We start from the raw sequence: 15,501 nt of genomic DNA, 5'->3' as shown, positions 1-15,501 counted from the left end.
TGTAAAATGGCTGCCATCAGGTGTACGGTTTATTTGTAACATTTATAAGCATTATCAAGTGGTCAAAGATTTTTAGTTCTCACTTTTCAATAGTAAATAGATTCTTAGAAACACTCCTGAACACATAGATATCGACTATATAGATATTTTTATAAGGTAGTTTATTAGATGTAATCGTGGAACATTGTGACGAAAGATCAAAGCGCGGAAGTACAAAAAGAAAAGGCGTATGAGGAGCTGTCAAAGGGTTCTTACGTCAATTTATTTACAAGCATAAGCTTTGATGAATGTCTGAGAGTGATATTTACGATTCGGCGGACGAATACACAAGCCTAATGGACGGTCACGTTGCGGAATCTCGCATGGACGACCTGGGCTTGGTCACTGGTCGAAAAAGGCGTTCGAGGATTAGTAACGAAGAGGTAATTCACTGCTATTAACCTTCATATATCTCATAAATTTTAAGACTACATTTTAGCTTAATAACGTTCGAATTACAGGTTGAAAATGGTGTTCCCGAAGTACACATCCAAACACCAGGTATATCCACCAATGCCACTTCAGCTAGAAGAGGTGCACAGAGTAATAATGGACAAAGTAGAGCAATGAATTACAGAGACGAAGAGGAAGAAGAGTTAAAATATGGAGCAGCACACGTTATCAAATTATTTGTGCCTGTATCTCTTTGTATGTTAGTCGTAGTTGCTACCATTAGTTCTATAAATTTCTATACAACCAAAGGAGTATACTTGTAAGTTATAGGAACAATATTTTGTGTATATCTATATCTTGCAACAAAAATGACCTGGTTCTGTATAATTAAATGTTTGTTTCAGAGTATATACTCCATTTCATGAAGACAGTAGTGATACAAGTACGAAAGCATGGCAAGCAGTTGCTAATGCTTTGATACTCATGTGTGTCATTGTATGTATGACTGTGATACTTATTATCTTATATAAATACAAATTTTATAAAGCTATCCATGGGTGGTTGATAATAAGTTCCTTATTGTTATTATCTCTTTTTTCCATTCTCTTCATCGAGTAGGTATAATTATTTTATTAAATAAACATAATTTTTCATTATCTAACAATGATTTTCTTTGCAGGCAAGTATTAAAAGCATACAACATTCCAATGGATTTGATCACCTTAGGAATAGTTTCATGGAATTTTGGGGTAGTTGGAATGATATGTATACATTGGCAAGGTCCCTTGCAATTACAACAGGCATATCTTATTTTCATCTCAGCTCTAATGGCACTGGTTTTTATCAAACATTTGCCAGAATGGACAACATGGGTTGTGTTAGCTGTTATCAGCATTTGGGGTAATTTGCATTTATTAAAAAAAGAAAAAAAACACCATAAATGAAACGCAATCTTTCATGATATTTTGTATTTAGATTTAATTGCTGTGTTATCACCAAAGGGTCCTTTAAGGGTCCTCGTAGAGATCGCTCAGGAACGAAACGAATCTATTTTCCCTGCACTGATTTATTCGTCTACAATTATGTACACAGCCACTATGACTTATGCTGGTTATGTGCAAGCAGCAACAATGATTAGCAGTGATTCTGCGGCTGATGAAAACGCGGGGTACTCTATACGGGGTCAAGCTGACAATCAAAATAATCCTGCATCTGGAGATGCAGAAGAAGGTGGATTTACTCGTGAATGGATAGAAACGCATGGTAATAAATAAATGTAGCCTAGTATATCTTTACTAAAGGTAACAACAAATTTCCTTCTAGGTGACCGGGGTGCGAGACGAGCGCAAGAAGTACGCGACAATTCTGCGTCATTGACTGAAAGCTCGAGACAGCAAGATAATCGCACTGTACGTGAAACACAAACGCAACAACAAGTTGCTGTAACCGAGGAGGAACGAGGAGTGAAATTAGGTCTGGGTGACTTCATATTCTATAGTGTTTTAGTCGGTAAAGCTTCCAGTTATGGAGACTGGAACACAACTTTGGCATGTTTCGTTGCCATTTTAATTGTAAGTATTCGTTGTTTCTATTCAAATGAAAAATTGGACAAGTTTCATTATTATCTGTTATTTTCAGGGACTTTGTTTGACTTTATTGCTGCTGGCTATATTCAAAAAAGCATTGCCAGCATTACCGATATCCATCACCTTTGGTTTAACATTTTATTTTGCTACCAGGGTAATCGTTGCACCGTTTGCGGATAAATTAGCAAGCGAACAAGTGTTCATTTAATTGTAGGTATAATCTGCATTATCATTACTCATCATAATTTATTACAAAAGGATAGTGCCTATTTACTCTTACGATCGTCTAGCTTTCGTATTTCATTTAAATTTTATTGCTCGTATCCTGTATCTCGGATGTGTCGATCATCCTGTAACATGGTACAAATCAACATGAAATGTGCGTTATACGAACTGGATGAACCAGTATTTTTTAACGATAAGTATTCATTACTGAACAATTACATCGGTTAAGAGTCTAATGTCATGAAAATGCTCAAAAATACAAATTTACATTTGTAAGCTGGATAAGAGAAATAATAAATGACAATTGTATTTATCTGATATCCATTGCACGTTACTAATATAATTTATTTACATTAACAACGGGTAGCAAGTAAAATAGCAGTTAAGAATAATTAAATGGATTGAGCTATGAGAATTTATTGTGTGTCGTTACATTTAGAGAACATAGATCGCATAGATCAAGTATAAAAAAAGCAGTTGATGATCGGTCCGTTCTTTTACCGGAAACAATATGAAATATGAGGTATAATATTTATCTAAACAATTTGCTAAATGTACATAACCTCGCGGCTACAAATTACTAGTACCACTAGCCGTCCAGGATTATTCCTTGGGGTTTGAAGTCCGCTTATACACAGCCATAGAATAAGTATCATTCATCATTGATCACAAGCTTTAAGATACTCACTTCAATGACAATAAGTATTGCTATGAGTTTCATTCGACATTAACCAACAGGAATTCAAGTACAAGTTTAAGAAATATTATTTTCACCACTTTGAGAATTCAAGGCAAAATGACACGTTCTCTTTTTTCTTTTCTTTCCTTTTTATTGTTACATTGTATACTCCCTTGGACTTTAGAAAAGCATATATATTTCTTTGCACTGTGAAAGGTAAATCCACGCCATTTGTTTGTTTATTTCTTTTCAGAAAGCGGTTTTATAAATAAGCGGATAAACATTTTGCCAAGAATAATCGACGATGTCAAAGATAGCGTTGGTTTTCCATCTCATTTATCGTAAGCATTGCATAACTGTTTTTTAACATCACTGTCCTCTGTTTACAAACTTTGCCGCGAAATGCAGTGTATACATATACAATATATATATATATATAATATAAATCCCCGGAACCGGAAGAACTTCAACAGCGATATGATATTCTTTGCACTTCGTAAAATTATGATAATTCAATATGTTTATAACTACATGCTAGGAGGAAGTTCACTTTTTTTTACTCTTTTTGTTTTAAATTCTAAATATCTATTCGAATCTCAGTCGTGACGACGATGTGTAAAAGACGCTGTTCTGACGAAAAAATAAACGCGATCATTTATGAATCCTAATTATTATCACGAGCATAAATGCTCGACGTTATTTATGGTCACCATGGTTGTGCGCACAGCAAAAATTATTCTTATTTCGTGCGTATTTTTTAACAATACTGTTCTAGCTACGTATCAATATTTCTAGCGAAAAAGACGCGCGAATTTGTTAAAATTTTTAACTCAATGTCATTCGAGACTGAAGCTAGGAAAGGTACACTTGGAAATTGTCGATTCTAACGGGAGAAAAACATTAGGAAAATATCCGCAATCCGTGATGATTTTCCGTGGAAAATCTATATCGAGAATAGAATTCGAGACTCGTTAGATTCTGTTTGGATAATTATATACAACAAAGTATACTGTGTCTCAACTTGGTACAGATTACAAAGGTCAGTTTCCTTTGGACACTGACCTTCATAACTCATATCAAAATCACTGAAATAATGTTTACTCTATTTTACATAATTATCTTCATTTCTTAAATATAATTTCGCGGCACCCTTTACTAATTCTACAAACAAAACAAGTATTAAATATGCGGTATAAAGGGTGTTTCAGAACTCGCATAACACCAGGAAATGGGGGATTGCTGGGGTGATTCTGAACAACTTTTTCCTTTACCAAAATGTTGTTTGAAGCTTCGTTTTTGAATTATTAACGAAAAACACTGGCCAATAAGAGCGCGCGCTGAACCACGAGGGCGTTGGCTTTCGACCGCGCTCGGTCGTAGTCACGAACAAACGCATTGGCACAGCGTGGGTATCGAAGGAAGCGCGTGATAAATACAGGGTGATTCTCTCGCAGCGCAACACAACAGCCGTCCCACACAATGGAACCCTGCTGTGTTTGCGGGCAAAAAGACCCAGGAGGTCAAGTCGCCAGACCCAAGTCTTGGGTCCTCGACTTGACCTCCTGGGTCTTTTGTGGGCGGCTATTGTGTTGCGCTCCGAGAGAATCACACTGTATTACGTCGTCTTAAATTAAGAACAATGTGGAATTAGTCGCTCGCTTCCCTCGAAACCCACGCTGTGCCCAATGCGTTTGTTCACGACCAGGATCGAGCGCGGTCGAGAGCCAACGTTCTAGTGATTGAGCGCGCGCGCTCTCATTGGTCAGTGTTTTTCGTTAATAATTCAAAAACGAAGTTTCAACCAACATTTTGGTAAAGGAAAAAGTTGTTCAGAATCACCCCATCAACCCCCCATTTCCGGGTGTTACAGGAGTTATAAGACACCCTGTATATATCTATATCTATACAATATATCAGTCTTATAAACAATAAACTTTTGGAAACGCATTTTGGTAAATATACAATAATAATCGTCGCAAAAAGTGGTAACTATTACTTTGCTAATATTTTTCCCACTTTAGCTTATCTCCGGTTTTATCTTTATAAAAAAATACATAACGAATTATAAATATCTCCTATAAACGTTCGCTCGAATCTGTTCGTTCTCCAACGCTCAGGGGAATCGTTCTTCCTTTTAACTCGTCCCGTATTTGCTGCTTTCGAATGTTCCGCGTCTGAAGAACGAACTGAATTCCAGCAGCGATTGCTTATCTATGTTGCTTAAGTTGCCGTTGTACTTGTAGAGAGATTCGCAGTGCGGCAATTCGGAGCATACCTGAATCAATCGTCGCAAATATTCTTCTAATCGTTTTCTACGTTGTCGTGCCACCACTTCGTATTTGGGGAAAACTTGTCGTGGTGGAAAGCGTATCGCTGCTACCTATACAATCAATTAAAGCATCCAGATCATGGTTTGTTTTCTTTTTAATATAAAAGGTTCCTTTGTTACAGATTAGATATACCGTTTACCTTGCTACCGTATTTCTGTCGCATCGAGATATACAACTCCCGGAATCTTCTGTATCTACGTAGAAGTGTCCAGCTATCGTCTTGGGCCACGACACGTACCTCGTACTCGTAATGGCTGGACGTACCAGCCCCACGTATCACGTAAGAGGGTATACTAACGATCATATTAATCACACTGTCGTAATCGGCGTCGTTTGCTATCAAAGACGGCAGGGACCTCGTGATTGTCAGGGAATAAGGGCTGCTCAACCGATCGCCTCTGTTTTGGCTCTAAAAATCAAATACAAATTCAGCTCTCAGATTAACCCCAGGATGACAGAGTGATTCTTTGCTCACCCTCTGTGATGTAAAATTTAATTTATTACCGTGAGATAAACCGTTGAGTATCCTCTTCCCGATGATATTCGAGGCGCAACCGATTCCGACAGATTCTCCTCGTCGTTAGTGTTAGGCCTGTTGTTCCTGAGGATGGGGGATCGTGTAGTAGCCACGGCCACCAATGTGGCAGAGCTATTCGTTGACTCTAGATCGCAACACGCGCTTGTCTCCGTGTTCTGTACACGATCGTTTCCATCAACGATCGGTGACAACCTGTCGTTACTGCTTTCAGAGTTGGATCGTTTAACATTCTTTCGTTCGTTTTCCAACAACGCTACCTCTAGCTCAATCTGTTGCTTCTGGAGGTCTTGTAGAATGGCTATTTGTTTATTCAGATCTTCTTTAGAGGGTGAGCTGGCCTCCAGACACCTCATTACCATCATTCGTTGACGAGCGATCCTTTGGTTTAATCGTTTCATCGATGGATTTTGTTGCACCGGTGACTCCAGCGAATCCTGGGGAATCGAATCTTCCTCTATCGTTGAATTAGTCGGTGATCTAGAATCTGTCTTTTCACTGTTAGCACTGCCGTTACATTTGTCTGTTTTTATTTCCGCAGAAGATTTTCTGTTCAGGTTCAACGAGCTTTTGCCTTCCACTTCAGGCAGTTTCGCTTTGTCGTTCTGCGAGGGAACCTCCTGAGGAAGCTGCGATTCTTGAGATTCTTCTTGCTCGTTGTTATCAGAAGGAATACGAGATTCTTTCGCACGAGGTTCTTCGAAAGGTATGCGAGGTTCTGGCGAGTCAGCCGCAGCTGTGTGGAACGTGTCAGCAGTCTCTATAGAGCTTGGTACATTTTGTGACAGTAGACTCAAAGCAGAAGCTATTTGAAGTTTCCTATTGCAAGCATCCTGGAACGATCGATTGTCTCCATTGGAAAAGATCTCTTCTCCGCTGGAGGAATGATCGCCAGGTGACGCGGGTAAAGCGCGCTTCAGGTTCAACGATAAACTCTGTTTTCGTCGCAGGATTTCTTGCAGCTGTTCTTGTGAACGTTTTGCTAACAGCACTTTCTTCTCTGTGTTTCCTTCTCCCTCCAACTGGTATAAGAATTCAGTATCAAGTATAGACGATACAAGAATATCGATTAATTTTTTAAAAATAGTTTACTTACCTCCAGGTTGATCATGTGCTTCTGCTTTCTAGCTATTTCAATCAGTTCCTCTTCCATCTTGTCTACCTTACTCTGATGTTCATTTAATGACTTCACTTTGTTCTGCAATTCTGTTTCCAGGACAGCCAGTTCTTTTTTCTGGAAAGCAATTTCATTCAGAAGACAAATTATATTCTTAATCCTTTGCTCATAGTTAAATAGAAGCTACCGAAGATTGCTATAACTCATCGTAATTTCTTAGATCGCTCTGTGCCATTCAATGATATAATTAGAAGAGAAAATACATAGTTTTAAATATACTTACGTGATGATTAACAAGTTCTCGGACAGCATCAACGCATTTATCATCGTTCAAACTCGACCAAGATTCTGGCAAGCTACCATCACTTCCAGCACCGTCATCCGTCTGAAACGGTACAGTTTCTTTTCTAAACTAAAGATCCAAGAGTCTCCTACCTACTATCGAAATCAATAGCCAAAAGAAACAGCAACAAAAAAAAAGAAAGAAAAAAAAATAAAAAGGAGAGCCAAGATGCAGCTTGGTGATCGCGTGCGATTAATCTATTTATTCTCTTTTTTTTTTTGTAGCTCGTACTATCAAACTACAAGCTACAACGTGCTGTGAAAAATGTTGGAATTTCCTTTCTCTCGAAAAAAAAACTCTTACCTTCTCCCACCATTGATGGAATCTTTGAGCGCGTTCGTGATTGTTCATGAACTCTTGAAACTGACGATGCTTGGATTGCAATGTTGTACGCAGTGAGGCAACTTCCCTACATAAATTTTCTACCTGGTACCACACACACACAGATATCGATGCATTAACAAAAAAGGACAACTGAAAGAAACATAGTTTAAGACGCGTCCCGTTTCTTTAATTTATTTATTTATTTGTACGCTACATCGACGAGGAAAAAGATGTTGACGAATCATCGTGTAAAGGTACACAGTTATCGGTAACTAGAAAAATAAAAATAAAACACAGACGAGAACGTTGAACGGATAAAAATATGATAGTGAAAGCATGCCGTTTTTATGCACCAATGTAATAATTATAATGGGCTACGGGTTGCGTTATTAAAGGGTATCCTATAGGTTTAATGGGAATTTAGAATATAGAATATTAACCCTTTTAGTGGTGAACACTTGTAATTACTAATTTAATAATTGCATCAATAATTCTACGGTGCTCGAGCTATTTCAGTTTGTCACTTAAAGGGTTAAATAAATAGATAAAAAGGAAGCGATTAGAATATAGAACTCCATTTATTTCATTTAATTAAAATGGTACTGTGATTTTTTAAGAAAAGAGAGAAGGTACTGGATTCATTTTCACGCCTTAAGCATAACTCAATTGATAAAATTTTTCAAATGAATGGAGTTCTATTATAAATGATCGCGATAATACGTTACCTTAAACATGTTCGGTTAGTTTAGTCGTTTAAGTCAGCACTTAAGAATAAGTGCGTATGCGAACGTACCCCAATTTGTTAACATAAGATGTACACTGGGTTTGTTAATCAGGAATCGTGAATTCTTGACTAAAAGTATTATTACACTTAACGATTACCAGTAAATTAATGAAATTTAAAATCTAAAAGGCACTGAACTAATTTACACACCTAATAGAATAGATAATACATATGCGTGCAATCGTATCGTGGAAGATCGAAGGCCAATTTTTGTAATAAAAATTTATTAATCAACAGTATATATATATGTATATATATATGTATATTGTATAACAACAATTCTTTCTCTTCTTTCTCGCATAACAAACCCATATAGACATTTATACAAAAGAAGAAAAAAAAAACAAGCCCAGATATGTACATAAAGAGGTTTTTTCTCTCCACCTTAACATCGTCTACAAGGTACATTAACGTATAACATTCCACGGAATGCCATTTGTCCGGCAATATCTCGTCAACACTGGCACTTTGTTTTTATATATTTTTTTTTTTATATTCAGGCAGCTTATGCGTTAAGCTTGTCTGTCTACTTTATTAAAAAAAAAATACTAGGCATAAATTTGAAGCGTTTGCTATTATAAAATTAGACGCATCTCTCGTTCTTGGAAAAGAACCGTAGTACCTGCTTAAAAAAGCGAATAAATATACAATTAAAAACGAGTTAATTAACATCGTACAGGATAAATAGTCTCCCGTTTAACGATGCGATCTTCTTTTATACATTGTTACATATGTTACATATTCAAGAGAAAATCCTGATACCGGTTGCTTTTGAAGCACCACTTTTTTAAAAAAGTTTCTTTAACTAATTTGACCACCATTGTTGTTCAAGTACGCGTTGAACACTTGCATAGAAGTGAATTGATGAATAGCACAAGGAACGAGAAGGAGGTGGACGTTCCTGACGATGCTACACACATTCTGGGTCACATGTTTAACGGGCAAACGTGCGAGTAGATGATGATGTTGCCAGACAAGCAAATAAGGACACCGAGAGCAATAAGGACGAGGTAGAATTGATACTTGATCGAGATTACGTTCAAGTCCGGAGACGGCGCGTCCGTGTCACTTACTTGCGTCATTTCGTCTCGTCGTTCTTGTTCCAGGACATGACGTCTTGCGCGTAACTCGCGTTGCCGTGATTCAAGGGCTGATATCGCATCAGCCCACTCTTTCCATTGGGCGCCCCATTCGCGTTCCAGTTCACGTTGTGCACCTTCCAGGGCTTCTCTTCTAGCGGCCCATCTTTCTTCTCTTTCCTCCTGTTCCCTCTATACCAAACGATTATAATTATTTTGGTAATGCAACAGTTTCGTTATACAACGACTGTCCTTATTTTATAACGACGAACCTTAAAGTCTTCCTTTTCCTTGATAAGAGCAGCCTTCTGCTGTTCCAGTTCCTCAAGTGCCCGGAGATCTTCGCTCGAATTTAAAAGGTTATCGCTAGAGGAGGAGGCGTGCAAGTCCGAGACACTCCAGCTCAAGAGGGATAATCTTGAAAGATTGACGACCGTGGATTGAAGGTTACCGTTACCCGTTCCACCTTCCTTTCTTAGCTTCGCCGCCTCTGCTGGATCGTTATAGCGGAACATATTGTTCCTGCCCAGAAGAATGATACAACCTTGCGACAAACGTGTCGGTTTATCCACTTGGGCAGTGTTGATCCAGCAGTGGGGAGAAAGGGGATGAAGGGTTGCTACACCGCTGTCTAGCTCCACCACACAGTGTTCTGGCTCGACGTCCGCGCCAGTTAATACGATATCCTAAGAGTATTTGGTGAATATTAAATTTTTGAAAAATTGTTAATAGTATTTAGAGGTAAATAGAAATGTTTACCTGCGTCGTTGGTGCCTCCTCTGTTCCAACTAACGTTCTACCCTCTTTCAGATGATACAACGTGACACCGGTGCTTAGGAGATCATCGTCGATTCCTACCAAGTGCGGCATCTCAGAGTCTAAAACGACGCCAACACCACTCTTTCGGAGGCCTAACGCTTTTTGTTCCTGAAGAATCTGCTGTGTTTCTCGCCACTTTTCCGTCCATTCTTCCGTCAACACTTTCTCCTGTTCTTGTTTCTCATGAATCTGAGCCAACAATACCTGCGGTGGCCTTTCAACGCTCTACAAAGTACACTACAGTGAGCTTCTATTCTTAGACACACAATGAATTTTTCAATTACTTAAATAATAATCTTTAGATACTTGCCATGTCTTTACCGATAAGAGATTTCAGTTTCTGTATCTCTTCCCTGAGTTCTCTAATGAGTTTTACATTTGGATCTTCGTTGATTGTTGGTTTGTTAATTATATTTTTCGCTCGGTTCGCGTACCTGAGCGTACTCAACGTCTCCCCGTAATTACAGTCTGCCGGACTAATAGCAGCTATCATGATAGTCTTCGAATTACCTCCAAGCGAATCCTTTAGCAACCACGTTAGCACACTGTCGCGGTAAGGTATGAAAACGTTTCGCTTCGAGGAGGAAGAAGCATCGCTCGTGGAACTTACTTCCGCGAGCGCCGATATCACAGAACCTAAAGTCACCAGTGACTTGTTTATGTGCGCACCCTCTTTCAGTCGTTGACCAGTCGCTCCTGTTGCATTTGCACGTTCGCTACAAACATAAGTTTCTGTTTAATTTCATTGAGATAAACTAATTGAGGCGAGGACAAAAAAGTTCTTGGAAAATTAATATAGAGGGTCTCCATAAATGGAGCGCTCAATTTTGAATTTAATATTTCAATAAACGTGATACCAAGATTTTTGAATTTTCTATACTTTGGGGTATACCGTGGTATCACAGTCTATATCTTCTTTGAAAGGTTCTATATAAAAAGGTAATATCAATGTATGCTGCTACCCTTATCAATAAAAAGATACAAACTACATTCCATAAATCTTTTCTGTCTAGGCAACGACTCAAAATGAAGAAAGGATTCTCTTTGGCTACTCGTTGCGACTACCTTCCGGCCAAGTCGACAAGATGCACCTTGGAAACGGTCTCCGACGGCATATTGCCCTCAGAGAGTCCGGCTTGCACGAATGTTATCGTAAAAATCGCGTGACTTCTGCTGCTTACGTCGTTCATGTTTGTGCTGGCTGTAGTTCTGTGCGTGTTACCTCTCACCATACATTCCTGCAAGTAACCGGCTCTTTGAATTGCGCCTTGCAAGGCGGTAGAACGAGGGACAGGAAGAGTGGACGGGTTCATTTACCTGAATGTCTGAATAATCGTACACGAGGTGGCTCGACAGGTCTTGGACATAGGGCCCTCTTTTAGGATGCTCCCGCACTCGGAGGGAATGAGACTGTGACTGGTCCAGTCGCAGCAAGTCTCTCACTCTCTCGTTGTGTATTTCCAGGAAGGATACCTCGGTTCTATAAGACGCTCCGCTCTCTTTACCCGCAGCCATTCTGGCGAACAACGTCTTACAAATTCGTGGTATCAACCCTTGAGCCTCCTATTAACACAATGTAACAATATGTTACATTAGCCATAGTCATTTTGGTAGGTTCACTGACAGTGAAAGCACAAAAGCATTGCGACAGTCAATAGACACGCATCCAACCATATTAATATGCTAATGAAGTTTCTATGACTCTGCTCTCTTTTTTCTATAGATAGGATCTTCCAGAAAACAAGTATCCAGTGGATGGAACGATGGATTATCTAACTTTCAAGGACCTATACACTTTTCTAATGGCAAATACATGTTACTGAGAACAATGGAAAAAATGGATTATTGAAATTTGGATTCTACTGAATGATCAGAGCATTACCGGCGTGCCCATCATTGTAAAGGTCTTCCCAGATCCTGTCTGGCCGTAGGCAAAGACACAGGCATTGTAGCCCTCGAAGGCACTTTCTATTACGTCCGTTCCAAGGTCATAGAAAACCTGAAAAAAGAAGATGAATCAGTTATCCGTGTTTTTCTTTGTTTTTTTTTTTAATTTTTTTTATCGCAGTGATAGGAAATACAGTATTAACGATGACTGGAAAAATGGACTCTTATCAGATTCAAAGATAGCACAGAGCACCCCTTACAATGTACCAACTGCATTGACGGAGCAATTATAATGGTACACTCGAAAGAATTTTAACGAGTTGCCAAACGAATCGGAACTATTAATGATTATCAAGCAATTAAACGCACGGTCATTAATTATACTGTTGATATACATCGTGTATATTATGCAATATTTAATTGCTCACAAACACGCGATAAGAGAAAAGTAACGTTTAGTTATTTTTATATTGAAGTTTTTTCAATTAGAATTTCTTCTTACAACAATGGTTACTATACTCGGTACACATACGCTGGTATTCTATTTTAATTCTGATCGTGGCTCATCGTCAAAACATTGCTCAATCCTATCTCATGAATCAATCGATTCCAAAGATACGTATCTTTTCTTTAACAAGAAAATTAATTGATAATTTTGAAAATTATATTAATTATTTATGTTCTATATGTATTATAGATATATGCAAGTGATATATCAGTGCATATAATAAAATGGAAGTGCGGAAATGAGAAGTAAGAAGTAATGTACACCTCTTCCTGGGATGCATAATTCTCGTCGTTCGTGTCGAAGGACCAGTACGAGTGATCGAACGTGAAGTCTTTGTATTTCTCTCTGTCGATTTCTCTGCAACTACCTGGTGTCTGAAAGTAATACGCAATCCGTCAGAATAATAAAGTAAGAATTATTTAATTATACGTAAAGAAAAATATCTACTTTACTGAAACAAGTTTTGAATTTAGATCATTGGCTTACTAAACAAATGATTCATCAATTAAACCATCTACATAATTTAGAAATTTTTCTTTAAATTTAATATTCCTCGTATGATAATTAAATTATAATTGATTGTATTCTAATAAAGGTGAACGTCAGCTAATTTGGCACGGGTCAAAAACCGACGCGATGACTGATGTCAAAGGAGCGCCATCATTCACAAGTGGCTGGCAAACTGTAAGCCGTTATGTCACGTGCATTCGTTAGGTTGCATCCCACATAACTAATCGTATATTATCGAGAGCCATTTCAAGTATTACGTAACAAATCTAGCAAGCAATTAAAAGAAAAAAGGTAAAACACCTTATGTTTATCCATCGTGCAACCTACAATAAGCACGAGGGCTAAGGTGAGGATCGTTATCCTTTGAGAGTCACGTTCAACGTGTACTCGATAATGCCGCAATAAGCTTCTAAGAAAATGTTGAAACGTTTCAGTCATTAATCTAGTTTCACCTCGCTCCAATATTAAATGAAACGATCAAATTATTTTCGTAAAAAGGAGCATTAGCAAACAATTAGCAATGATTCACACCGCAGTGGAGTGCATCGTGATTATCTGTCTATCCATAGATCGCTAAAAATCACGCATGCGTAGCATCGCTGTAAACCTGTTTTACCATGCTACCGATAAAACGGGAAACGGGTCTTATTGTAATTACCGAGGTTAAACGTAAATAATAGTCACGAACTATGTAAAAAGCATCATACATAAATTGATCTTGAACCAACAGATAGATCGTGTAAAAAGACGAGGAAATTAATATTCACATAGTTAAATAAAAACATAGAAATGTTAATCTCTCGCGTAAAGGAATAATAAAGGTTCCTAAAGGTGGCGCATAGGTTAACCACATTAATTTCAAAGCACCCAATGAGGAAAGTATAATCAATTTCGTGGCTCGTGGAAGTATAAAAAATTAGTACGTTGATGAAATGTATATTAATGTGGATAGGATTGGTCAGTTTTGTGGTCAGCATAGTGCAACGGAAAGCGACTCGTCCAGGAGTGGTCCAGCACTGATTTTCGCACTTTCTCCGATCAGATGACGTACCGTTCGCTATCTTACTCAGGAGATCTCGGTCAGAGATTTCGCTTTACAAGCGTGGATATCAATGACGTAACCCGAAACAACAAATAATCTGGAGGCTAAAGGAGATTCGTCACGTTCGTGGACAATAAAGTCACGGTTGCTATGACGTTTAATGGGTCAATAGCCGGGTTTGTTCGACCAGAAATTATAACACGGATCGAACAAGAGAAGCGTTTTAGTATAGCGCGGTCAACGGTAGTTCAGGATGAAAAAATATCGTTCTCTGTTTAGAAATCTTTTTAGAAAGTTTGTTTGCGATCATTAAGGACAAAGCATAGGATTGGCAGGAACTGTTTATTGTGAACGGTGCATAGCGGGTATATATGTATGTACATTTCAAGGGAAATGGTGTTCGGTCTTGATAAGCTGACAGTCTCGTGCATTATTATTTCGAATACTGTGGTACCTTGGTATTGAAAATACGTGTTTTCTTGCCATCCATTTGCACGATCATCTTCGCATTCATCGCCAGCTCCCTGTAATATAAATCGACAAATTCACACTCGTAGTTGGTAGTTGAACACTTTACATATTCACTAGCATTTGTTTCGAATAGTTAATCAGAGAAAATGAATATCAAGGAAAACACAGGAAATACACAATAATAACGTTAAATACAGGACGAATGACAGCAGGTGGCAGAATCTTGTTGCACAGTCGTCGTCGCATCAAGGGCCGATCGAAACCATATGATTGATCGTTTTTCATGGAATTCGAATTTGATTTGAGGATCAAAGGAAGCATAATTACGCTAGATCTCCTACAAAAGATTTTAAACCACTTTGAAATTTTTAGGTAGACCCTGACAAGATATTCGACAAATCATAGAAGTTGCCAATTGCAATCGAAAAATGACCTTTGCACCGAATCAAATTATCGGAAAACGTCGATAAGTCGTCACAGCAGGGGTTATCACTAGTTGCATTGCACGCACCTTTTGTTAAAAGGACGAACTCTTACGGCTACCTTCACTGAAGCCATGGCTATGAAGAGCGCATGGACTCTGTTTAGGGATGGTATAGCGTGTAATTATTCACACTTATTTTCTCGTTTCGTTTTTTCGATTCGCGTTACGCGAACACGACGTTTCTACGTAGACAGTACATCGTCGACGGGTCTCGTCGTGGTACGAAACGTCGTCGTCGTCGACTCTCGCACACGTCGCACAACATCGTCCTCAACACGCTCTCTCGACAGACGGACGACTGCTGGCGAGCCGCTGTCCGAGACAAAAAATTGCGTTTCCGCGCATG

The 15,501-nt window shown here is 38.6% G+C and overlaps 2 protein-coding genes across 4 annotated transcripts; one reads left to right on the top strand and one right to left on the bottom strand.

The window, feature by feature from the left end:
• Positions 1–2: 2 nt before the first annotated feature.
• On the top strand, positions 3–2,561 carry LOC114876513 (presenilin-1). Of its 2 annotated transcripts, none has more exons than XM_029188052.2 (7): positions 3–422; positions 501–751; positions 837–1,046; positions 1,112–1,332; positions 1,408–1,662; positions 1,756–2,003; positions 2,071–2,561. In XM_029188052.2, exons 1-7 carry the CDS (start codon positions 288–290, stop codon positions 2,224–2,226), a joined length of 1,476 nt encoding a protein of 491 aa, XP_029043885.1. In that variant the 5' UTR covers positions 3–287; the 3' UTR covers positions 2,227–2,561. The 2 variants fall into 2 exon arrangements, with proteins under 2 accessions (XP_029043885.1, XP_029043884.1); XM_029188051.2 differs by having other exon boundaries at positions 4–422; positions 1,408–1,695.
• A 74-nt stretch (positions 2,562–2,635) lies between these two features.
• Positions 2,636–15,468, bottom strand: LOC114876510 (kinesin-like protein Klp98A). 2 transcript variants are annotated; one of them, XM_029188045.2, is made up of 16 exons: positions 15,183–15,468; positions 14,655–14,724; positions 12,912–13,022; positions 12,136–12,252; positions 11,571–11,816; positions 11,319–11,491; positions 10,564–10,969; positions 10,194–10,478; positions 9,707–10,120; positions 9,429–9,626; positions 7,551–7,673; positions 7,188–7,289; positions 6,884–7,021; positions 5,757–6,809; positions 5,392–5,661; positions 2,636–5,302 (listed from the first exon to the last, which is right to left on the bottom strand). In XM_029188045.2, exons 1-16 carry the CDS (start codon positions 15,227–15,229, stop codon positions 5,057–5,059), a joined length of 3,999 nt encoding a protein of 1,332 aa, XP_029043878.1. In that variant the 5' UTR covers positions 15,230–15,468; the 3' UTR covers positions 2,636–5,056. The 2 variants fall into 2 exon arrangements, with proteins under 2 accessions (XP_029043878.1, XP_029043880.1); XM_029188047.2 differs by lacking the exon at positions 7,551–7,673.
• Positions 15,469–15,501: the final 33 nt, after the last annotated feature.

The sequence above is a fragment of the Osmia bicornis genome, chromosome 15, assembly GCF_907164935.1.
Source record: "Osmia bicornis bicornis chromosome 15, iOsmBic2.1, whole genome shotgun sequence".
In the NCBI taxonomy this organism is placed as follows: domain Eukaryota; kingdom Metazoa; phylum Arthropoda; class Insecta; order Hymenoptera; family Megachilidae; genus Osmia; species Osmia bicornis.
Note: the sequence above shows the minus strand (reverse complement) of the source record. Positions and strands in the feature narration are given on the sequence as shown.

Coding starts and splice junctions, on each gene's coding strand:
- LOC114876513 (XM_029188051.2), top strand. CDS start 288: ATGTCTGAGAGTGATATTTACGATTCGGCGGACGAATACACAAGCCTA. Junction 1,333..1,407: donor AGCTGTTATCAGCATTTGGG/GTAATTTGCATT, acceptor TTTTGTATTTAG/ATTTAATTGCTGTGTTATCA. Junction 2,004..2,070: donor GTTTCGTTGCCATTTTAATT/GTAAGTATTCGT, acceptor TGTTATTTTCAG/GGACTTTGTTTGACTTTATT.
- LOC114876510 (XM_029188045.2), bottom strand. CDS start 15,229: ATGGCTTCAGTGAAGGTAGCCGTAAGAGTTCGTCCTTTTAACAAAAG. Junction 7,290..7,550: donor TCCATCAATGGTGGGAGAAG/GTAAGAGTTTTT, acceptor GTACCGTTTCAG/ACGGATGACGGTGCTGGAAG. Junction 7,022..7,187: donor GAGAACTTGTTAATCATCAC/GTAAGTATATTT, acceptor ATTGCTTTCCAG/AAAAAAGAACTGGCTGTCCT.